The sequence below is a fragment of the Ochlerotatus camptorhynchus genome, unplaced genomic scaffold (assembly GCF_037179485.1).
Source record: "Ochlerotatus camptorhynchus isolate MF236.1 unplaced genomic scaffold, CSIRO-AGI_Acam_v1.1 ptg000053l, whole genome shotgun sequence".
In the NCBI taxonomy this organism is placed as follows: domain Eukaryota; kingdom Metazoa; phylum Arthropoda; class Insecta; order Diptera; family Culicidae; genus Ochlerotatus; species Ochlerotatus camptorhynchus.
This window is the reverse complement of record NW_027040543.1, coordinates 32,598-57,795: the sequence shown is the minus strand read 5'-3', so window position 1 is coordinate 57,795 and position 25,198 is coordinate 32,598. Positions and strand designations below refer to the sequence as shown.

Sequence of the window (25,198 nt, the reverse complement as noted above, 5' to 3'; positions counted from 1 at the left end):
AGCAACTTGTAAACAATGTTGTTTACAACAATGGGCTTTTGTATACAATATTTGCTACAATGCATGAAATGTCTCAGAACTTTACATGATATATAATGTAAACGTATATGATATGTGACGCTCCATTTATGTGTATCATATTGAACAGAAGTTTACACTACTTTTTCGAACTGTGTAGTCAGGCTTAGGAACCGGTGGTAGATCTTACGTCCCGTAACGTACCACGAAAAGGTGATCTACTTACGTTAGGGGGCACGATTAGACTATACTACAGTTTCAGATTTTTTATTTATTCTTCCTGGGTGCCACTTCCTACTGCGTCATTATCAAAATCCGAATGGGGCAACACTCACATGGAGGAATTAATAAAAGAAATTGTCGCTGCTGATCTTCCGCCAACATGTGATTCGACAATCTGTTCGTCATAAATATCACAGAGTATGACAACTTTTATTAGCCCGATCGTGGCTGATCTTCTTCCGACTGAGTTCAAGACAAGCATTGAACTACTTTGATGCTTGCTTTGGAATGATCTGAATGTGGAGGGTGAGCATTAGTGATAGAATGTTTTCATCACATATCAAAATAGATTTATATGAAGGAGCACCGAACTTGACATCAAAATGTTACCTTGATGATTGCCAAAGGTAGAAAGCAGAAATCCACCCTCTTTGACATATCGTTGCTGTGATAATAAAATGATAGAGTTAAATTTTCCTCATCGCTCAGCGACAGCGTGCTCTGGCGTGACGAACGACTGATATATATTTTTTCACGTCAACGTGTGAAACCCATAAATTTTTCAATTTTATGCTTATACTCACGATGTTTATTTGCAAGAATTCACGCAGCACTTGTGAACGCAACGTGTCAAAGCATTTTCCCAAGGATGGCTAAAATATCACTGCCCAGCAGCGATGCCACATATACATATTTTTGTACACGAAAAAAGTTGGGACCCTCTGTATATTTGCAATACCAATGCTTTCACAAATGTAATCTGTTTTTCAAAAATATAAGATGTTTTTTTTTTAAAGGAAGTATCTTCTTTTGTCAACAAAGATTCAAACGACAACTTGTCGAAACTCTTAGCTCTCCCACGCAAACTAACCCAATATTACTCTTTCTGATGTTAGTGTTAGTTAGCTCAGTCGGTAAAGGCGTAGCTACAAAGCAAGACCATGCTGGAGGTAACTGGGTTCAATTCCTGGTCCGGTCTAGGCATTTTTCGTGTTGGCAATTTTCTCGACTTCCCTGGGCATAGAGCAATTGTGCTTGCCACACAATATACAAATTCATGCATCGAACGCTGTCAATTAATAACTGTGGAAATACATTTAGAACACTAAGTTGAGAGCACGCAATAAGCTAATATGCAATAAGCAATAAGATTGAAATGCGAAAAAGAAGAAGAAGATGCGTAGGTGAGTTAAGAGATCAAACAAATTGCCGTTTTAATATATGGTTACAAACGCAGTGACCCTTTGAAAAATCATCCTTGAATAGTTCCAAAAATATACTATTTCTTCAGCTAACAAACATGTGATAATTCCGGTCATGTGATCCGGTATCAAACAAGGGAGTCCCAACTTTTTTCGTGTACAAAAATCTGTATTTGTGGCATCGCTGCTGCCCAGTCCAAACCGGGCGTTCTTAGATGACACTTTCATAAACAAATACAGAATGGAAGTGTACACGCACTTTTCTGGTGCTTGAAGCTACACCACAGAGTAATGCTAACGACTTCAATGGAATGCTTGCAAACAAAAAATGTCAGAGTGACCAAACTAAATGCTTACGACAATAAAAATGCTATCCCTGGCTTGAAATAAGTAGTCGAGAGGAGTAAGCTGGTGTAGTTAACTTACTAGACCCGTGATGTATAACGAGTAAAAGTCATTCAAATTGTGTATTGCTTATTCAGATAAAAATCAGCATCATGCGTCACATTATTTGACAACCGTAGCTTTAGGAGTAGGCTGCAATGTTTGAATGCGTGATAACTTTAATAATTAACAACTACTTTTGCCGAGATTCCTCAAAGCTCATAGTCGAGCAGACAAATGTTTCAGACATCCAAGGGCTGTGAAATCTAATATAGAACCCACTCACATTGATTTTCGTACCCACTTTCTAGTTTCATAATGTTTTCAATGCAATGAGTACTGTGCAAAAATAAACTGATTAAATGAAAGCCTATTAAAATCTTTAAATTATTTTATCACCGATAAACAGACATAAAACGTAAACTTATGTTTTGCTCAACATTCTATAACTGCCGATTCAAATGTGAAGTAATCCCATAAGTCAAAACCATAGGAATTTTTTATCTAGATAAAATAACTTATACAGAATAGATCAGACACAAATCAACTTACAAATTTGGCACGCGTGTTCGTGGCCTAGATAAACCTAGATAAACGTCTTCCGAAAATTCAGAGACAAATGACAGTAGTGTGCTTTGAGCAGAAATTACATAGTAATTTCTATGATCATTCATGCCGGTTTGTCGGTCAAAATATTCTCGCTAAATAATTTCCTTGCTGATCAATGAAATCTTAATGTGAAGAAATTATTCTCGATCTCGGCACATCAAATTTCTGTGCTAATACGACACTATACTTTGTTTGCTAGTCACAAAATTATAAGGTTTTTTTTTTTTTTCAATCTACTGCCCAAGGCCACCCTGTGATGGAGTAAATTTAAAACACAGTGTCTCTGCTACAATTACTTCTTTATAAAAAAATAAACATCACTGAAACACCCACCAAACCAAATTTTATATGCTCCTCTTTCATCTGAGGCTACTGTCAAAATGTTCTATCGGGGTTCATTTTCCATATACTTTTAGGGCATACAATTGTTTTTTAGATGCGAGTTACACTAAAAAATTGAAAAAAAAAAATGTTCCAGACCCGCAGATAGAATCATTCATATTTTTTGACGAACAATATATTTTTCGATGTCAGAGCACTAATGTTACATGACATGTTTGTTTACGTTTAATCCTAAAATGTTAAAAATGAATCCCTTCACCTGTACAATTAGATATTTAAAATTGCATGGAAAATTTTCATCAAATTATTAAATAAATTTAAAAATCTTTTTAATTGATTTTAGATTTAAATTAAGGGGGGTTTAAAAAAATCGAAAATATATTTTTGCATTTTCGGCATCCCTATATCTTCTAGAATGTTGTGTATGTTGTGTATGGAATAGCAGAATGAATGTAAGTCGCTGTTAGTCTTCAAATCTTCAAACGCGTTTTTCTCGAAACCACATGTTTTACCTTAACAGGTATCTCGGAGACTATTCGTTAATTTTAGCTGATTCTTCTGTCCGTGATGGAAACACGAACAATCTAAAATCGAACGTGGGATTTTACGGATATTCCAAATTTTTTGAATTTTTACACCCATTAGAGTTGCGATTTTTCCAACGAAAGCTTGAACGTTTCTTTTTTTCGAAAGCTGCCATTTTGGTAATTTTGTGAATTAAAAAAAAATCCTATGTTATATTTTAGTTATTTTAATGAAGAACTCAAAACACTACTTATTTCGTTTCTCCTATGGTTCAGTGCTGACAACGCTGTCCCGCAAGCGTCAAAAACATCGCCTGAATCTGTCTGGATGCAGGGCTGCCAACCGTGGAAAAAAAATATGTTGGGCTGAAAATTTACGAAAATAAAGCCGAATGGTTGCTTAATAACGCACTGAAAACCCGAAGTGATTGCATTTATTCTAAAGTTCTAAAAAATAATAAAAAATACCCTTTTTTAGAGATCTTACCAGGTGTCCCCTCTAAAATTATTTTATCACTAAAGGTCATTACACAACATGAGTTGTTTACCTTGATCAGAATACAGAGTAATAACATGTGACACAAGGGTGATATAATAATTATCGACAAATAAAACGTCATCAAGATAGCCTTGTAACATGTTATAGATCAGTAGTCTGAACACAGCTTTATAAGGCGAGGATACTATTTCAGTTTTAAAAGTATATCATCAAAACCCCCACTGACGCCATGCTCCACCAAATAATCGTCGTTTTTGCATTGAATAAATTCCGTTTATTTATTCAGTACAATCCTTTCCTGCTGGCCTAATTATCCCGTTGAAAGGTTTTACCGTCTTCTGAGATTCTTGTGGCCACGGTCAAATTGCAATGGAAAGAGTAGTTATTTTGATGGGCGAATGGCCAACAAAAGTGGCGAGAACGAAACGTGTATATTAAATTAAGCTCGCTTAAAAGAAAGCGTATGCACTTAATAAAATGCACATTCTCAAATAAACTGCCCAGAGTACCGGTCCCTCAAAGAGTCAACGAGATGAGTAAATAATAAACAAACAGTCTAATTTAACGCGTTCATTTGATAACTCACTTACCAAGAAGAACCAGCCACACTTCTATGTGGATGATGTCTCAGGGAAGACGAGTAACGCTAGAAAATCTGCGATCAAATTTACAACGTTTCATTGAAAACGGTCTTGCATGCTTTCATCAATAAATTGCCTTCGAAAATATCGTCGTGGTTTGTTGACCGGGGTCATGTTCATTTGTTGAATTAAATGTGATCTGTGAACATGAGTGGGCAAATTTCTTTAATGTCGTGATTGACGTTGGATTAAATTTTATAGGAAATTTACAAGTGGAAGTGAACATCAACTTTTCACGGCTTTCCTTTACCGCGTTCTGCGGTTTTCCTCTCTGATTCTCTTTATGCTACCCGAAAGAACGCTCTTCTGCTCTCATGATTAATCCAACAAATCCAACAGCCCATTAACGTAGCGGCACTTGTTGCACTTACCAACCACATTAATAGTCATCCGGATGAAACTCCTCTTTCCGCAGATATTTACGCGAATCTACGTCAGGATAGAGTGAGAACACCTCCCTGTGCTTAGCCGATTGGATTGAGCGTCGGAAAATCTTATATAAATAGTACCAGGTTAGGATCACCAGGACCACTTCGTTGTGGTTAGTCTTGATCGTATATACCGTGGGATTGCGTGAGATAACGCGTCGTTTCAAAGCGAATCCGACCGTTGGCATTTGTTCGTCGTAAATAATCGAAAGCAAAGTGAGTTTTGCAGCGAAAGTGAAATCTTTTGACAAATTATTGTAATAAAATAAATTTAGCAAATAAGCATCATGACATCCTGTCCAACAGTAAAAATCAAAAAGCAATGAAAGTAGTGACTATTTAGAATTAGATAAATTATGAAGCCTTCGTGAAGTGTGATTGCAGTATTGAAAATGGATTGTGGCAAAATTGTAAAGTGCAAAGTAAATCAAACCATTCATCGATAAACTTAACTGATCGATGATCTGTGAACATATGTGTGTGCTTCAATGTTAAAGTTTGCCGAAGTTAATAGACTGACGTTGCGATAAGCAGAAATAAGCAGAACATTTGAATCTAATTGAACTATAAAAGTGAAAAAAAAACAACGAAAAAAAGAATACCAACTCAGGAAGTGCAATACGATCCGGTAAAGCATCTTTATGAATTGCACATTTTCTGAGCCATCGTGTGCTAAAAGTATCTCTGTGATTGCCACACTAAGTCATGCATTGCTATTTGATTAATGTATATATATGGAATTTCTCAAAGAGCACTATATTATTTTTTTTTTACAATATTTAGTAAGAACGTAAAAATGTGAAAATATGAATTTCATACTAGAATTATTCAATGAATCAAGAAGATCACACTGACGGGAAGCTGTGACCAAACATGGTTGCTAAAAAACATTGGCCCACATTTAATTTCATCTGTCTAAAAAAGTATATCAGTGTATCAAATTTGACCATAGCAGGTGGTTAATCAAAATATAAATTATAAATAAGTAGAGCGTGAAAGCAAGTATCGGAATTTTGTGATGTTATTGTACGTATATCGCAAATTTTAACAGAAAAAAAATGCAATCAAAATTATGATCTATTATTACAGTTCCCATAGAACAGATGTGTACTTAACTAAAAAATAAACTAAATTTCATTTGATGTATTTGCCGCATCCGTGTCTCAATGCATGACTTAGAACAACTTCAACAAACTTCTATGGAATTTGTGATTTGGTAAAGAGGGATAGAGATAGCAAGCAATAAATAAATAACAGACGAGGTTAGGTGGACTATTGTATAATAAAACAGATTAAAAATCAATTTAAAGCCAATTTATTTAGTTATGCTGAAAAACGAACGGACGTTTATTAACGCCTTCTTCTACGTGTATGTGACGCTCCTACCCAAGCATTCGCCTGCTCTCAACTTAGCGTTCTTTGAAGCACTTCCACATTTATTCATTGAGAGCTTTCTATGCCAACCAATGTGGCAAGTACAATGATACTCTATGCACAGGAAAGTCAAGAAAATTTCCAATTCGAAAGATGTTCAAGATAGCCGGCGCCGGTGGTGTAGTGGTAAGCGTGACTGCTTTCTCACCCCAATGAGTCTGGGTTCAATCCCAGCCGAGGTCGGTGGGATTTTTCTGAGGCATAAAAATCTCTGGTCACGTCTTCCTTCGGAAGGGAAGTAAAGCCGTTGGTCCCGGCCCATGTGTGTTTGAATGGGTACGATATCCTACGCATATGTGGAAGCTGCCTTCCTGCACATTCGATTGCCGTCAATGGATGGCAATCGATGTCCGTCGGTGATTGGCACTAGATTGCGAAACAGAGACCGACGTTAATTAAAGGAAAAAAAAAAAAAAAAGATGTTCAAGACTGGTTCGGTAATTGAACCCACCATCTCCGGCTTGGCCATGCCTTAACCGACTAATCTATTTGAGGCTCCAATAATTAAATTGTGAATCAATGATGATAAAAAAAATTTTAGCAGTGAATTGAATGGATAGTTTTATTGTAATAGATTCCAATCGAAATACATTCGTTAAAAGCAATTTTGAAGCCAATTGAAAAAAATATGAAGATGTTATGACTTTCTTGATAGGCAGCACTGGTGGTGTAGTGGGTTCAATCCCAGTCGACGCCGTCGGGATTTTCTGAGGTAAAAAATCTCTGATTCGAGCCTTCGAAAGGGAACTAAAGCCATTGGTCCCCAGTCCATGAGCTGATGGGTCGATAGGTGTAGGGTCCAGGAGTGGGAGCTTCCTCCCTGGCGTCGGTAGCATTGGTACTCAGTACGGAAAACAAGATCTACGGAAAACAAATCAAGGAATAAAAATGACTTTCTGGATCCGATATTGTGCATCTTTTCGAGCGATTTATTTTAGTCGGCATTTTTCTATGCACAAAATTTCAAAAATTACTTAAGTTTAGGTTCTTGATATTGGTAATTCAAAATATTTAATTTATTTTAAAGTAAAAATATATTAAAAAAAACCGTCCAATTTTTATGAACAACATAATCTTAAAAGTATGTCTATGTCCTGCAAGCGTAAAAATATATCGTAGGGTAAATGACTCTAATGTTGGGCTATGGATCTATGATTGAGCCCGTGGCTAAAAATCTACTATTAATCAATTTTATCTAGATGAACGCGTCATTGAGACGGTGCTAATGGATATTTTGGTCGCTATTGAAAATTTAGTCGATTGCTGAATTTATGTATGGGGCGACATTTTATTTATTTATTTATTTATTTATTTATTTATTTATTGACTTATATTTTCAAACTTAAGACTTATGTCTTTCTTCTGTTACATCGATTATATCAAAGTAGAACAAGCGCCACAAGTATATTACAAAACAAAAAATAATTGATACGCAACACAAGCTGAACTACATTTACTACTCAACTAAAATGCTCAATACATCCTCGCTTAAATGCTGTTAACGAATTTACTTTAGTTAGACTATTGGGTAAAGAATTCCAGTGTACTACACCTTGCACGAAAAATGAGTTCCCGTACTTTGACGTGCGATGTCTTGGCAAAATACATTTAATGGACCGATTGCTTTGTGAAGTTTGCAATTTTCTGTGTAGATAACCGGGTTGTTTTGTTTTCGACAGACTATGCAAAAATGAACAACAACGTAGCTTGCCAAAGTTTACCAAAGGGCATCCTATTAGATGATGTTGCAGGTGAGAAACTCTAGAATATCTACTTAATTTAAAAACATATCGAACACATGAACTAAGAGCCACCTTAAGTTTATTGAACGTACTAGCGGATACATCATCGAGGAGAAAATCACATGCCAAAAAATAAGGCTTGTGGAGGCTTTTGAATAGTTTAATTTTAACATCAGTTCTAAGAAATGATGATGTTATGTGAAGTGAACGTAAACAAGCATAAATTTTTCCACATTGTGACAACACATATTTATCCCATCCAAAATTGGATTGAATACGGATACCCAAGCTGGTTGCATTATCGACGTATTCAATTGTTTCATTGTCTAAAAGCAATGAAGGTTTTAATATATTTTGAAAAGAACTATTTGTAATAAAAATTGCGTTTCTTTTCTTGGAGTTCAAGCTAAGCATATTCTTTACAGACCAATCTAGGATCCTCTTCAAATCTTCATTAATTTTATGAGAAATTTCAGCAACAGAATTACTTGCACAGTCAAAGTATAGCTGAGCATCATCGGCAAACAGATGAAATTTACAATTCTTTATTACTTCAGGGAGATCATTAATGTACAATGAGAATAAGATTGGCCCCAGAATAGAACCCTGGGGAACCCCAGATGTTATGGAAATAAATTGAGAAAAAATTCCATTATTAAATACAGCCTGTGTTCGCATACTTAAATAAGAACTTCAATTTGGTTAAATCTCAACACTTTTGATGAATCATTAGCAATAATTAAATCCAATTGCGACGCTCCACTTCTGTGAAAGAATGTGGGCTCGGTACCCAATGAATAAAAAGAGTGAGTGGTGAGCAGGACTGACAGACTTTCCTGAATGATTGGTCAACAAGTTCGTGTTGAAATCACCCATATTTAAAGAAAACATTTTTATAGGTAAAACCATAAGACGACAGTAAATTATCCATTGTATCCGAGCAGTCAATTTCAGGAGGGTTGTAGCATGCAGTCATTAAAAGATAGTAGGCCTAAATTTGTTTCGAGGTCTAGTGTGGTAAAGAGAATGATTTATGAAGTTTTAGAATTATTATTTTTTTAAGCAGATCCAGTGTATGGAAAATTTGTCTATGTGAGGATTTTTCATGTTCCAGAATAACGGTTTTTTTTATTGCTAAGTACAAGGTCTGAAATTTTATAAAAGTAAGAGATTTTAAACATTTTCCCAAGCCGGGATCTCAGATACATTTTTCTTCAACAGTCAGATTACAACTCCTGCAAACGGCGTGTTAATGCTGTGACACAGCATGAATGTTCCGTTGCCGAAAAGCGAGCTTGGCACAAAGTTTGCAAACTTGGTACTATGAGAGTTTTTTATTTCTTTTTTTTTACTCTGATAGTTAATTTTTCAATCCAAGTTAGTGATCTGAAAAAAAATGTCAAGAGTTTTGATTTTTCAAACTTTTTTTAATCCAAACAAATATCGGATCCACAAAACAATCGTCAAGTCTAGAATTATGTTTTTTTTTCAAGAACTGGAACCTTATAAATTTGTCTGATGTACAAACTCTTAATCTAATTTTAAGACTGAGGTCATCGAAGCCTTGGAATCTTGACATTTTTTGGTCAGTGCAAGATCCTGATTTGTTTATCTGCAGTGGAGGGCCCGGGGTAGTAGTTAACATCCATACCTCTCAAGCCAAAGTAATGAGTTCTAATCTCACCCCGGATAAGCCAGAAATTACACAACAGTGACCAAAAATTTAAAAAAATTGTTTATGTGCCAGATTCTTGATTTTCTTCATCTAAAAGAGTATGATCTTGATATCGCTGTGCGTTGGTTGACGAAATAAATAAATAAATAAATAAAATAAATAAAGATGCTGCACAACATTCTTGGTAAAAAATATTTTAACATATTTGACTTACTTATGGTCTCCTGAGTTAAGGACTAGAATATAATTTTGTCCTAACACGTTACGTTATTTTAGGAAACATCTAAGTATTAAACTGCCGTTATACGCATAACTGTCCCATGTTCTATGTATTCCTTATGGACCATGGGACAATTATGCGTATGACGGCAGTAAAGATGTCATCGAAATGATGGATGAAACATCGAGGTTGCGTTTAAAAATATGGCGAATATAAATACTATTTTCATTTAATGTCCAACATCACTCAAATAAGTTGAGGGAATACGAGAAATTAATAACGAAAGACGAATACAAAATTAAATCTCAGCATATCTATATAATTACTCTAAAAATAAGTAGATTGAACCTAGTATTCTAGCTATAATCGCATAATTGTCCCTTATTAATAGGAAATCACTATTGGCAGTTTATGGAGATAAGCTAGCCAGTTGACTAAAAATTAGAGCTTAGCAAGTGCTCAAATCTCCTTAATAATACTCTAAAAAACATTGAGAGTATTATCCTGACTCATTTTTTTTTATTTTGCCCCTTCAATATTTTGTAAGTGCTTATAAAAAGCGTGTCATATGTATATAGGGCATATGTATATTCTAGACTGTTATTCAAATGGACAAAATGCAATTTTTTTTTCATTGATTTGTTTTCCGTCGATTTTGTTTTCCGTACTGAGTACCAATGCTACCGACTCCTGGATGGCAGCTCCCACACCTGGACCCTCCCTATTGACCCATCAACTCATGGACCTTCCCTCAGAAAACGCAATTACGCTTATCACTACACCACGTACTTGAATCAAAATTCCAGTTTATCAGTGTAAGTTTTTTTTTTTATTAACTTTATTAGAGAGATTTTTAGCCGTTGGCTAGTTCATCTCTAAGTAAAGTGTAAGCCTTAGTCGATGATTCCAAATTTATTGTTACTATTGGGGGACGACCGGGTAAGACGACCACCCTAAGTTTCATGTAAAATTTAACCAGAACTGTATTAAATTTTCTCGTTAAATTAAGTTAGAATTGATATTCAGAGTACTTTTCCTACTTGCATTGATTGTCAGGAAATTCCCTTTTCATTGTCTCGAACTAAAAATATACTAAATAATGCATGAAAAAAATCATGCCGGGTAAGGTTGGCCGGGGTGGTATGACGGCCACATGATCCTGGACTTATAGAAGGTTACTGTCTTCGACAAAGTTGAACACTGGGTCAAGGCCGATTGGAACAGTACTACAGATTTGTCTCACTATGCAGCGCTTATGTGCAAGCCAACCGCTGACCAAGGTCTTCTAAATTGTGGACAGATTAGTTCCGAATTATCTCGCTATGTGGCACTAGTGTGCATGTGAACTTTACGTTGATGGCCTGATCATCTAAGAAGTTGTCTGAGGCTGAAAATCTCTTGATACTGTTGTCTTCGGAAAATTTGATCAGGTGATTGGATGTGAGACAGATTAGTTCACAATTTCCTCACTTCTTGGCGCATAATAACCTAGATCTCGCGAAAATCTTTTTAAGCCTTAACTTTTTGTAATCTTTTCAAATTTCAATAATTTAAAAACTAGTTTCCAAGTTCAGTATAAAAAAATAAATATATATATATATATATATACATATATATATATATATATATATATATATATATATATATATATATATATATATATATATGTGTGTGTGTGTGTGTGTGTGTAGGGTAGGTGTACCAGTTATAGCTAAACGATATTATGTTTTAATTACGGTTAACGTCTTTTTAGTCAATATTAATTGTTGTATAGGAAAGATATAAGATACTCAGTGGTAAACACATCGGTAAGAGAAGTGCCTGTGAGAAAATTTGCGAAAAAATCTACTGCCACCGGTGGGACTCGAACTCACAATTTTCCATGCAGTATGGTCGACGGATGTATTTGGCTAATGACATTTGAGTTTCGAATCCGTTTCCTTTCCTAGTCCCTGGAATTTCCATAGGCTATAATTGGAACACACCATAATAGGAACGTGATAACTGGTACATCTACCCTATAGTATCTCAATAATTTTGTGTTGTCCCAGAACCTCTAATGTAATAATACCTAAATTTTCAGACTTATTATACTCCGAAATCTTAATAAATAACCGTAATAACGAATCCTTGTAAATTAAGATGTTAAGTAATGTGATTAATATTTTACTACGTACAAGATTAAGAAAAAATATATATAGTTATCCACATATTTTAAAGATTTCTGACACGATTTTCAAGCTCACTCTTTCACATAATGTCTTTCGGTCATTTTTTTTCTATATGCGGTGCTTCGTTATTGGTTTGTATCCATCAAAATACACTCAGGTCTTTTTTTACACGGGGGATACGTACCGTGTAAAAAAAACCGTGTAAAAAAACCTACGAGATTTTGATTTTTCACATGCTTAAATGTTTTTAAAAAATCGGATTTTGATGCCATTTGTAATTATAGCATGCTATGGTCCATATAGACATATTTTAAAAATTTCTGTATTTACACCAAAAATTGTGGATTTTTTTTAAGTTTGCCATTCGATTACCTATAGCTTGAAACGGATAATGTGATTGAAATCAAGTCGATAAGTTGTATCGTTGTCGAGAAATCGTTAAAAACGTACCGTGTAAATCGCGAAAAACCGTGTAAAAATAACCGTGTAAAAAAACCGCGTAAAAAAAACCGTGCAAAAAAAGACTTCAGTGTACGCGATAAATGGAAAAGCTTGTCCCTAACTTTTAATCAGCTGATGACGACCAAACATTGCAGAGAGCCAGCGCCGGTGGTGTAGTGGTAAGCGTGACTGCTTTCTCTCCCGAATGGGTCTGGGTTTAATCCCAGCCGAGGTCGGTGAGATTTTTCTGAGGCATAAAAATCCCTGGTCACGTCTTCCTTCGGAAGGGAAGTAAAGCCGTTGGTTCCGGCCTATGTGTGCGATATCCTACGCAGGTGTGGAAGCTGCCTCTCTGCACATTCGATTGCAGTCAATGGATGGCAATCGATGTCCGTCGGTGATTGGCACTAGATTGCGGAATAGAGACCAACGTTAAATAAAGGAAATAAGTAGACAAAAATTGCAGAAAGGGGGAGAGAATAGCGTCGATTTTTGAAATTGGAAATATTATTATTTATTTCATTGATACATCGATTTTATCGAAGGTTAAATGCTTAATGTACTCAGCTATGCCCTGCAATGGTAATTCATGAATTTATTTTGATAATGAAAACAAATGGCCTCCAAAAGATCAGAATACACAAATGCTGAATTGGTCTTGTTGTAGGTCATGCGGTGTACTATCCGTTGTCTAGAGTTGAGTCCGTGAAATCTCCGGTTAAAGACGGGATATATTTTCTAAAATAAACATAAGCCTAATAACGAAGGCTAACGAATCAATCCAGAACGACCATTTCCAATTCAGCTAACACATTTGTTCTTATTTTGTAAAAATTTAACTTTAAGCTATCAATTCTTCATATTTGGTCACGACTAATTTCAACAAACTACTGCTTTTAAACAGTACAGTATGAGTTAAAATACACATATTGTCGAAATGGTTTGTTAGATTGATATGGTGTCTTCAGCAAAGTTGTAGATATTGATTTGGCAACTCTGTAAAAAAATATACACTGTGATACTTTTTCTTTATTTCGATGAAAGAAATTAGATTACTTATAAAAAATTAAATTGCTCAATTTTTTTCAATAATCTTATCATAATTATGCAAATATTCCTGAAGACATCATAACAATAAAACAATCCGTTTTTGCAATGTATTTATTTTAATTATAATTATCTTTTTATCAGTGTAGTAGTTGAAGTAGTTGTAATCTTTGAGCTTCCGGCAACATGCTGTTCCTCGATCGAGATGAAAAGAGTTTGTTTATCAATACGAAGACGGCAGGACGTGCAAATGCAAAAATCAGTACTCAATTATGATGCTTTGGAGCAGGCATGGAAAATCATTTACATTAATTTACCTCTAACTGTTTTCATCAACAGAATTCCGTAAAATAATGCAGGAAGTTTTTATATGTTTTATGATAACTACAACTTTTGTGAAAAACTCAAATCTTTATCTTTTATGCATGACGAAATAGAGCGGGCAGAACTTGTTATTGTTTTTCAGCAAATTACAACGAAAGCAAAAAAGCATGTACGGGAACAGACCTACTGTCAGATTACATTCGAACATTAGGGCAAGTAGGCTGGTAGCATGGCCAAAATTTCTAGAGCCATGGGCATATTTTCTACAGCTCTACGGTCTTCAGCAAAGCTGCTCGGTTTCTGTTTAGTTCTTGTTCCCACCGCCTAGAATTCAGTCGATTTTATCTTTTTAAATAGAGTGTCACCAGTCACGTTAATGAAGATTGTGATTTGCATTGATTTGTTTTCTGTGATGTTTACCTTTGGTTATAAAGCATTTTATAAGTCCAAATCATGGGAAAGGCTGTAAAAAACCAAAATTGGTACTTGGGAAATTGGTTTTCCCAAATGTGGAAATAATCCTCAGACCTAATTAGTTACTGATCATCGATTATCAACATGCATATTAACAAATTCGCAAGTTAGAGGAGTCATAAACAGATTTAGTTTATTCAGTTTAAATGTGTGTTAAAAAAAAGCAGGTTAGAAAAGAAATTTGTACGAAAAATAATTGTTGCAAGTACACATTTTTATTTCATGTGTACTCGAATTTGAAAATTTATATCAAATCATATCATATACACGGATAGAAATCTCCTTATACCTTTTGGCAAATTTCCATTGCTGATTATTCATAAAATGTATAAGTCAACTAATAAGCAGACGCCTTGCAAAAAGTTAATAAAGATCATGTGTCAAATGAAATGTATAAGCGGTCACACATACCTTTTATGCATTCTTATAGGGCCTATGTGGTTTGTCTTATGGAATGTATAAGGCTGATGCTTTGGCAAAAATGTATAAGTGAAACACATGAATTAAATAATTGATTTTCGTTTCGTGTACCATACGGAGCCAGCAATAAAAAATAGACCAAGAGCCCCAAGGCTGGTTAAGAAAATAACATATAGGTTCTTGAAAATGGATATTTGTGTGCCCAAACTTTTCCATGAAACTTTGTATAATTGATCGCTATGGGGCAAAAATTCAAATTTGTACGGGAATTCTGTCATTTTGTCTCACGGTTGAATTTTCGAAAGGGCGAAAATGTAATGTAATAGAATGATATAAACATTCAAAATATATCACGACTGTTCCTGTAATCGCCCTTTGGTTTAACAAATATTTTTTTATACATATAACGCGTATATCCACTATGTGACCGAAATTTGAATCTTGGCAGCTCTATCTAAATAACACTTATTCTCGAAAAGGTTTGATTTTTTCATTAAAATGTATGAATGGAAGAAAATCAACTGAATAATGTTTTTAATGTAATGTCCGTTGTTTGAAGCGCTTGCCTAATGTGTCCGAATCATGAATCAGAGCGGTAGTGCTGTCAAATTGTAATTTTTCATTTATTGTGACTCAGAGAAATTAGGAGCATTGACAAATGTCAGAAATTTCTACAAAGTTGTAGATAAATTGTGAGTGACTCTTATTTCTTTTACTTTTCTTTTGCTAGACTATCTTTAGTTTAAGCTGCTAATTTTGCAATGATTTACTTAATATCTTTATGAAGCTAATCCAACCGTTTCGAGCATTTCAACTTAAAATTTGAATTGCCATGCTTACCGTTAGTATTTGTGTCATGTTGTGCAAGGCTTCTATCCGCAATTTATACTCTTCGAAGAGTTAGAGGATCCGTTTTGAAAATCGAAATTGGATTTCTTTAGGAAAAAATAAGCAATGACAATGACTACATTTGTGGCATCCGAATGTTTGGCTCTCGTTCGACAGTTCCCAATGACAAGCATATTGAGCTATAGCTGTTAGCACTATAGTCCGCAGTACCCAGAGTCGTAGGAAGCGTTTTTTTTCATCAATCATTTTTCAGAAGTGGCTTCAACTTTATCAGCCAGTCTTACACACCTAACTTTGATTTGACCTTTCAGCAAAGTGAGGTTCAGCAAAACTATTTTCATTTGAAACCAGCAATGCTTGACCTCAGTATTACGAGCCCGCGGTGTATTGTTGAGGATCATCCTAAGGATCTTGTTCTGAATCTTGTGAATTTCAAGGTGGTGGCATTTAGCACAACTATCGCAGATTGGCACTGTAGTAGTCTCTCTTCAGAAACTAATTCCGACATCATTTATAAGTTTTTTTTTAGACTTTCTTCGGAAATTTCTTCTGATTTCCACCGAGCAATTCTTACGATTTATCCTGAATGGATACTATTTCCGACTTCCCCTAGGAGATCTGCTGACTTGTCACAAAAGTGTATTCCAACTTTGTCAAAAAGTTTCTTCTGACTTGGGATGTTTATCTCTCTTTCACATTTCATGGATTTTTCTGGAGATTCTGTCAGCTTCCCCAGAAATTTTTATTTGAAGCAAATTTATTTGAAGCAACAAATTATATATCTCAAATGGTTGTCGTTTTAAACTGGTTTTACAATTGTATCTTAAGGTGACCCTTAAAAACATTTTTTTACATTAACTTTTAGCACTTTTGATAGCACATGGTTCTGCTAAAGTAGCAAGGTTGCTCTTTCTGGAAAGCTATAATTGATTATTGTTTGAAAATTTTCTATTCTCAAATGATACTAGCTAAGTGGATGCTATTATTTCGTGATCGTGAGTTTATTCCTATATAGTTTAAAATTTAAAAGAGCCTTTTTTTAAAATCATTTTACTAACTTTTAAAAAGGGTGTATTTTTTTTTTCTTGAAAATCAACACTATATTTTCTACCAAAAGAGGTTGCAACATTGTTGCTCAGTAGTAAGCGTGATTACTACACCGGCGCAGTAGTAAGCGTGATTACCTCTCACCCCAGCAGGCCTGGGTTCAATCCCAGTTGGCGCCGCCGGAATGTTCTGAGGCATAACATTTTTGATCACGCCGTTGTTCATGAGTTGATGGGTCGATAGGTAGGGTCCAGGTGTAGGAGCTACCTCTCTGGCGTCGGTAGCATTGGTGCTCAGCACGGAAAACAAGATAGAAAAAACATTGTTGTTTGAGCAAAAATGTGCATCATTAAAAGTTATAAAAAATTCTTGAATATGTCATTTGAGATAAATCAAAGTATAAAAAGTTTATTTTAAAATCCATGGTCACTTTAACTTATTTATAAAAACTGATTTTATCTTAAAAACAATATTAATCAATTTACTATGATTTTTCAAATATTTACATGGGAATCGCACTTCCTAACTTCAACTGCCATTTTCACAATGCCTACTTTTTACATATGAGACTGATATGGGATTATAGGCATTATAGCACCATAAGAGATGGACAATTTGTATATTCAGTAAAGTTGCTTCAAATAAATTATTCAACAACTTTCTATCGATCTATCTTAAATAACCAAAAAGTTGATATGTTGTACACAACAACCATAGAAACCTCCCTCATTTCACTTATAACAAAAGTTGGCCAGTAAATATATAAAAAAAAAACTTTCCCAAAAACACCATTAATCTAAAACCAGTGATGGAAAAGTTCGCGAAAATTCACTATGACTCGCGAACGAACTTTTCCCTTGGTGAACTTCGTGAAATATCGCGAACTTTTCCAACACTGTCTAAAACTAATTAGGAGTTCCACGCCAAATGACGAATCGGAAAAACTCGACCTTCCCGGATTTTCATGAAAATTTGCCTAATTGAGTGATATGGGTAATCAATGATTAACTAATCATTAACTTTTTTACAACAATTCGGCCATTTTGGATGTTTTTTTTTCAAAATGGAAAACATTACTTCTGATCGAAATGACGTCTGAGACAAAGTTGTAGAAAAAATAAAGCATTTCTAGGAAAAATATGGAATCTTTTAAAATAAATTTTGAGTCAAAATTCCAAAAAAGTTTTAAGAACTCAAATATTAAAATATATATATATATATATATCTTAAATCTTTATTTAAAAAAAATCTCATACATTATGGAAAGTTTTGGAATTCCGAATACCATGGCACTTGAAATTTGACAAAAATCGTTGAACAAGTACTTTTGGTCAAAGATTTGAGATTTTTGCTATTACTCTTTTTTATGTAATTTCTACACAGGAAACAATCCCAGGCCGGATTTTCTGAGGTATAAAATCTTTGATCACGCCAGGCAGTACCCAACAAACAATTGCCTATTGTAGAAACGACTCCTTGACGATTTTATTCAACTGCATGCTTAATAATACTTGTACTATTTTAAATAATAACTTCTGTTCAGACTTTGTTCACACAAATCTGGAGAATTTATTCAACCACAACATCGAAATATTTGGTGTTGAGAATAAGGTATGTCGAGAAGCTTTTATTCGACTTACAAGAGTTGAAACATAGCTTATTCGATCAAATTTTTGATTATTCAGCGTTTATTAGACATCATTACTTCCTTAAACAGTGATGGTATAAAGGTGTATATAGACGCTTGATTCTCATGTGAAATAATGTTTAATTAGACACTATTATACATTTATTAAATGATTATTCAACTACGGGATAATTAATCCGAAAATAAGAACGGGACAGATCAGGTTTGTTCTCGTTGGTGATTGTTGTGTCATTATTTCTGTCGGAGCACGCACCCACCACACAGATACTAGAAAATTTATTACATACATACATACATACACACATGTCATTAGATGAGATTCGAACCATGACCTTCCGATCACCAGCCGCTTGCCTTGCCATCTGAGCTATCCTAGAATACATAATATGGACAGCTAAATAAGCAATAAAAGCTTGAATCTGAATACCTATCAGCACTCCCAGCCGTAACTCTAGCTAGTTCAAGGAGATGTGAGAATGATTAACTCATTCATAGTTGTTTTACATGAGACCAATGTTACCTCTCCATCTCTCTAATTTCGATGGAAAGGATGCTTGGTTATTTTTTTTTCGATAGATCGATGAATTGGTTGTCGTAAGTTATACGATCTATGATTACGATTTAAATTAATTAAGCGTAGAAAATAAATAAAAAAAAAGAGTTGAGGTTGGGATTGAACTCACAACCTTCAACTTGAAAAGCGGAAACGGTAACCACTATGCTACCAATTGTTGTTAGCCTAAAACAGTGTTGTGGAATAATGAATGAATACGCCGTTTGTAAAGCATTAGCATTAGCATGCAATTAAAACATGGACGCATATTGGTATAAGAGCTGTAATGCTGACTGTATTCACCTTTATTCAGCAATATTATTAAGCAATGCGAATGAATCTAATAATAGAGCTAGAAAACAATTATTAGACGTATAATAAAGCATGTTATTAAATCAATTTAAAACAGCCGAATTAAGGGGAGGTTTACTTGGATTTGGCTGAAAAATAGTTGAACTTTGGAAATTTTTTTCAGGAGAATGAAAAGACATACGAACTTCCGGTTTCGATAATTATATTTGTCCACTATTCCTGAATACTTGGAAATTTTTTGAAGGTAAAAAAAAACAAAATGGTGGCTCAAAATGGCAGCTCGCGTGGAGGAGTGTCAGTCAGGTTTTGCTGCAGAACTTCGAGTGCACACCCTCTGGTGGTTAACTGAAATGAAATTTTTTTATTGTGGTTAAAGTTGATAATATTCCCTATGGCTTATACCTAACTAGAACGAAATCCGACAAAAATTGACCAAATTATGGACATTTGAAAATTTAGTGCTTTTTTTACCCCTTTTTTTCTCACTTTGACCTTGCTTAAAAAATAGTAACTAACAATAGGTATAAGCCATACAAAAAATAGTATCCTTCAAAGCGCAATTTTCCGATTGGAAATCGGATCATTTGTTCAAGCCCTATGCTCTAAGTTGTTATAAAAAATATGGTTTCGAGAAAAACGCGTTTAAAGTTTTTGTTGCGTCCCTCAGCGCGCATGACAAAGGTTCACTCAAAGCGCCATAACTCGCTAAATATGTTTCGGATCGTAAAATCCTTTTGGCCACATATTCTACACACTTGTAGCTTTTTAAATCCAAGTAAACCTCCCCTTAAAGCGTCAATGTATGTGCAAATTACATTTATTCAGTTTGTTATTATATCAAACTTCTGTTGTTGAATCAGGAAGACAGTCATCGTTTGTATAGCTTTTAATAAGTATATTAATCAAATTAGAGCAATCAGCGGAATAAAGGCGCCTCTATCGATCTCAATGAGGTTTTTTCAGCACATAATTTGACGACCCGTGTTATTCAGCATTGTACACTGTTATAAAGCATTTATTCCATATATATGCTTATTTGTGACTCTGAATTGTTTGTTGGGTAAAGCCGTTGGTCCCCGGTCCATGAGTTCATGGGTCGATAGGTAGCGTCCAGGTGTGGGAACGGCGCAAACGTTTTTGTCTTCCTAAATATGGTTCTGGGACCATTGTGCATTGTCCTTCGAGTTAAATTGAACCCGGTATTGGGACACAGCTTTATCATATGCTACGGCATCTGCTCTAGGTCCAGGAAAGTCAAGGAAATTCACATACCCGTCGAACCCGTCCGCTCTGGAATTTTAGGTGTGCCGCATTTTTTCCTTGATTTGTTTTTCCGTCGATCTTGTTTTCCGTGCTGAGCACCAATGCTACTGACGCCAGGGAGGCAGCTCCCACACCTGGACCCTCCCTACCTATCGACCTATCAACTCATGAACCGTGGACCAACCGCTTTACTTCCCTTCCGAAGGAAGGCGTGATCAGAGATGTTATGCCTCAGAACATCCCGGCGGCGCTGACTGGGGTTGAACCCAGGCCTGCTGGGGTGAGAAGTAATCACGCTTACCACTACACCACCGGCACCGCTTACTGAATAGATTATCGACAGGCCCCATGAACAGGTCGTAGTGTGTTATTATGAACTCAATAAAAAAAACTTGACCCTCTCGCTTATGTTTGAAAACTGAAATTAATTACTCAAGACATATATGTACATTATACCCAACCGAGGAATGTTTATATGATAAATGTATCGAATTTCTAAGGGATCATTGCTTTAAAAGGTCTTGTAATGGGGTCGTTGGAAATACTTGGAAAAAGCTGCTTGTTCGCTACAGGCAGTTGTAAGAACTTCCATTACAGTTCTTGCAAGGAATATCTAAAGTGGGTGTAAGAAATTCTTGCTTAAATTTTTTTTGCATACGCCGTTTTACGTGTATTGATCAATTTTCTAAATAATAAGGCAATTCATATTTTCATAATCCTTTCATTATAGACCTCCAAAAATGAACATAGCTGAGAGATTGAAGCAATGGGAAGGCAAGGTTGCTGTCGTTACGGGAGCCAGCGGTGCCATCGGTGGAGCTATCGCCAAAGAGCTGGTCAAAGCAGGAATGATCGTGTGTGCCTTGGCCCGAAGGCGAGACAAAGTGGAAAAACTGCGAGCCAGTTTGTTTGATGTGGCCGGAAATCTCAACTGTGTAGAATGTGATATCACAATAGAAGAAGATGTCAAGCATGCCTTCGGATGGATTGAAGGTGCATATGGTGGCGTCGATTTGCTAGTGAATAATGCCGGGGTGGTCACTAGGTGCCTGTTGACTGAGAAAAACAACACCAAAGATCTGTACACCACCATGGAAACTAACATCATCGGTCTATGCTTGTGCACCCGAGAAGCAGTCAAATCGATGAAAGCACGAGATGTGCACGGCCACATAATCAACATAAACAGCATATTTGGACATAAAGTGCATCAGACGGTGCCTGGAACTAGACCACTGAATGGAATGTATCCAGCTTCCAAGTTTGCTGTCACCGCAATCACCGAGTGTATTCGCCAAGAGCTAATCTATCTTGATGCTCATGTTAAAGTATCTGTAAGTGAATCTAACAGAAAACTCTCGTGTCAGTAAGAATTAGTCTAATTCAATACTAATGATCAATTTCAGAGCATCAGTCCGGGACTGGTGGAAGGAGACATCGTTGCCAATCATACTGCTGGCGATAATGACCTCGTAAAATACATGCCAAAACTGAAACCAGAGGATGTGGCTGATGCTGTAATTTACGCCATAACAACACCAGATAATGTTCAAGTTAGTATCTACATATAAATAACCATTACCATTTATACAAAATTGATTGATTTGTTTATTAACTCTCACAGATCCACGAACTTGTCATCAAGCCGATCGGGGAATTTATATAAATGTATCACTCTTTCAGTACAACACCACATGTCGGTTTATGACAAAATGAACATTCAGATCATCCTTAAAATGTAAGCAACATCCAATGAAGAAAAAACAAAAGTATGCTATCGGGTGCCATTTTATTTAATTTACATTTTACTTGTACACAGCAATAAACGAAAAAAAAACCACTTCACTAAAAGATAACTTCCCGCTGAGAAGGTGTTGAAAGAAATCTATATAACCACGCGGCAAACAATCATTTCAACTTAATAAAGACGGAAATTGAAGCCGACATCTCTTGGCAGGGGGTAACCTTGATTAGGTTGGTTCTTTAATGTTTTCTGTTTTTTTTTTTTGTGTTTTAACGAGTCAAAAGGGACAGATATATCCTAGGTGAACATTTGAGATCCAATCATCTCACGGCAGGTTTTAATGCTAAGTGTGTCTCGTGGGTTTACCGTTTCTCTCCGTTGAGAGGCGTGTTGTTTTATTTTCTAACATTTGAGAGAACCAGTTTTTTTTTCAGCATTCTTCGGTGGTCAAATTTGCAACAATATATCATTTCTGTACGTGGTTTATAATTGAAAAGTCTCTTGAATCAAATGGAAAGCTGTTTATCTTCTAGGGAATTAAATTCTGACAAATCTATTTTAGTTTTATTGAGCACTCAATGATTATACGTGGATACATACATAGTGAACAGAAAGTGTAGAGCAGGAGTAAATTTTAAATCATCATATCGAGTAGCATAGGCGTAGATTGTAACAAAATATGTCTTTCTTTATAAAATAATTAAAGAAATGCGCCATTGAACACGCCTTAAATACGTTTATTCACCACATTCCTATTTTCCTCATCATTTCCTAACCTCTATCCATCTCCTTTTCTTTCCGAACGTAATTCCACTGCTGCTACTTTCACCGTTTTCCTCCGTCAGTGTGGCACTTGAAAACCGCTTCCAACTGTCTGAACTTTTCTCGTCCGTCGATGCTTTTCTTCTTGGCTAGCACGCATGATACGGGGTATCGGCTCTGTTCCTCCGACGATGTGCCCAACTTCCAGCAGCTGGTGGATTACCTCCAGCCGATTTCATCTGCATCCGTCACGAAAACAGTAGACCGTCCACTCAAAGCGTCGGACGGCGCGGCCCGACGGCTCGCCAGTTCGAAAACACTAGTGAACTTTTTACCAAATGCCAGCGCTCTGTGGTCCAAAATGGCAAGAAGTGGAACTTTATTCCTAGAGCTTGACCCTATGGGAATCCCACTCTAAACTTTGTATTTCTATCGACATACCTACACCGTGTCCAATATATTCTCATACAAATTCAAACATCGATTATTTCACATCAGTTATGGCTCTAAACTGAACCAAAGTGGACACCTTGTGTTCGTTTATTTTTGACAGCATTTATGACCACACAAAATAATCCAAGGGGTTTAGATCTGGTGAACTGGGAGGCCATTCATCCTTGGCCAAAAAAGTCGATAAAAACAAGCGGTAGCTTGCCGCGCTTGCAAATACCTCCCCATACCATCACGGAAGCGGCGCTTTGGAACCGTGGAATGTTTCTGTCCCTATCTGGGATGTCGCTGGACCCACACGCCCACAACCTGTCGTTTAAGAAATTGTGAGAATGCTGCAGGACAAATAACTTTTCATCGGAAAAGACAAAGTCTCGTCCAGCGTGCCGCGATAGTAGGAGAGTTACTCTTTCAAGCCGTTTCTTCTTGGAAGGTTCCGAAACTCCGTGAACTTTACGTTTCTTGAAAGCTTGGCATCCCAGGTCCTGCTTGAGTACATTGTGCATGGTCGATTTCGAGACATTGAGATCAGTGGCCATTTTACGTACAGAGCGTTGTGATTTTCGTCGAACTCGTTCCCTGACGGTCTTAATCACTCGTTCAGTCCTAGTTCCAGTTCCTAGTATGAACTGTAAGTTCACCACTACGACAAGATGAAAAGGTGTATGAGAATATATTGGACACGGTGTATAGATACCTGGGAATATTTATAAATACTTATATCTAGCGATAGTTTGTTTACTCGGTTGCTATAGTCTATAGACACATTTCATTTGTTGGTTTATCTGACGTGTGGATTCAAATCTAATCTGATTTTCGATATTAACATTTATTATATTAACAGCATTAACTGGAGGCCACTGACCAGCGATACTCATTTATCCAGTCTCTGGAGGAAACCATACTAATGGCCATTGAAACCATTCGACTATTGCTCGCTTAAATGTATTGTTCACATTCAGGTCTGAAAATGACTAGATGTTAAGTTTGGGCACACAATTCAAAATCAATGTCACACTAGCGCTGCCTGGTGAGTGAGTTTTGAACTAAAATCTTCACGTCAGGATAGGTACTATCTATCTGAACAACTTTTCTCAAGACGGAAACCATTCATATGAGCGGGATCTGTAAATAGCATTATAGGGGAAATGTCTCTAATGTTGGCCTATGGATCTAAGATTGGGCCCATCGCTAAAATTTTGCTATTTATCAATTTTATCTAGATGAACGCGTCACTAATGGATATTTTTGGTTGCTATTGAAAATTTAGTCGATTGCAGAATTTATGTATGGACCCAAATTAGGGACACTTAGGCCGACATTACCTGCATTTCCCCTGTAATGTGTATTTAAGAAGGAGCAACTTGATCATTTTCGTTTAAATTTTGTCATAAACTATTCGTAGATTTGAATATCTTGTATTTCAGAGCATCTTTGCAGAAGAAAGTAACATTCTATATATTTGGGACTTCGTGATTGGAACACCAGATGGACGCCTGGACAAATCTTTATACGGGCCTAGACAGGCGTTGAAATCATGGAACGACAGATTTGACAACTTTATAGTGAAACGAGTGGGATTTACAAGAGCGCGAACGACCAGTGTTTGTACTCGAAGAGGATCGGTAAGGACACGGTGTTCCTGGTAATTCATGTTGACGACGTGATTATCGCTACATCAACCCTGGGAACAATCGGAACTGTGAAGCGATGTCTGGTAACGGGGTTCTTAATGACTGACGGAGGAGAGATA

At 36.0% G+C, this 25,198-nt stretch overlaps 1 protein-coding gene across 1 annotated transcript; it reads left to right on the top strand.

The window, feature by feature from the left end:
• Window positions 1-4,950: 4,950 nt before the first annotated feature.
• LOC135717229 (farnesol dehydrogenase-like) lies at window positions 4,951-22,410 on the top strand. The gene is made up of 4 exons (XM_065239213.1): window positions 4,951-5,085; window positions 21,220-21,823; window positions 21,896-22,042; window positions 22,114-22,410. Exons 2-4 carry the CDS (start codon window positions 21,230-21,232, stop codon window positions 22,153-22,155), a joined length of 783 nt encoding a protein of 260 aa, XP_065095285.1. The 5' UTR covers window positions 4,951-5,085; window positions 21,220-21,229; the 3' UTR covers window positions 22,156-22,410.
• Window positions 22,411-25,198: the final 2,788 nt, after the last annotated feature.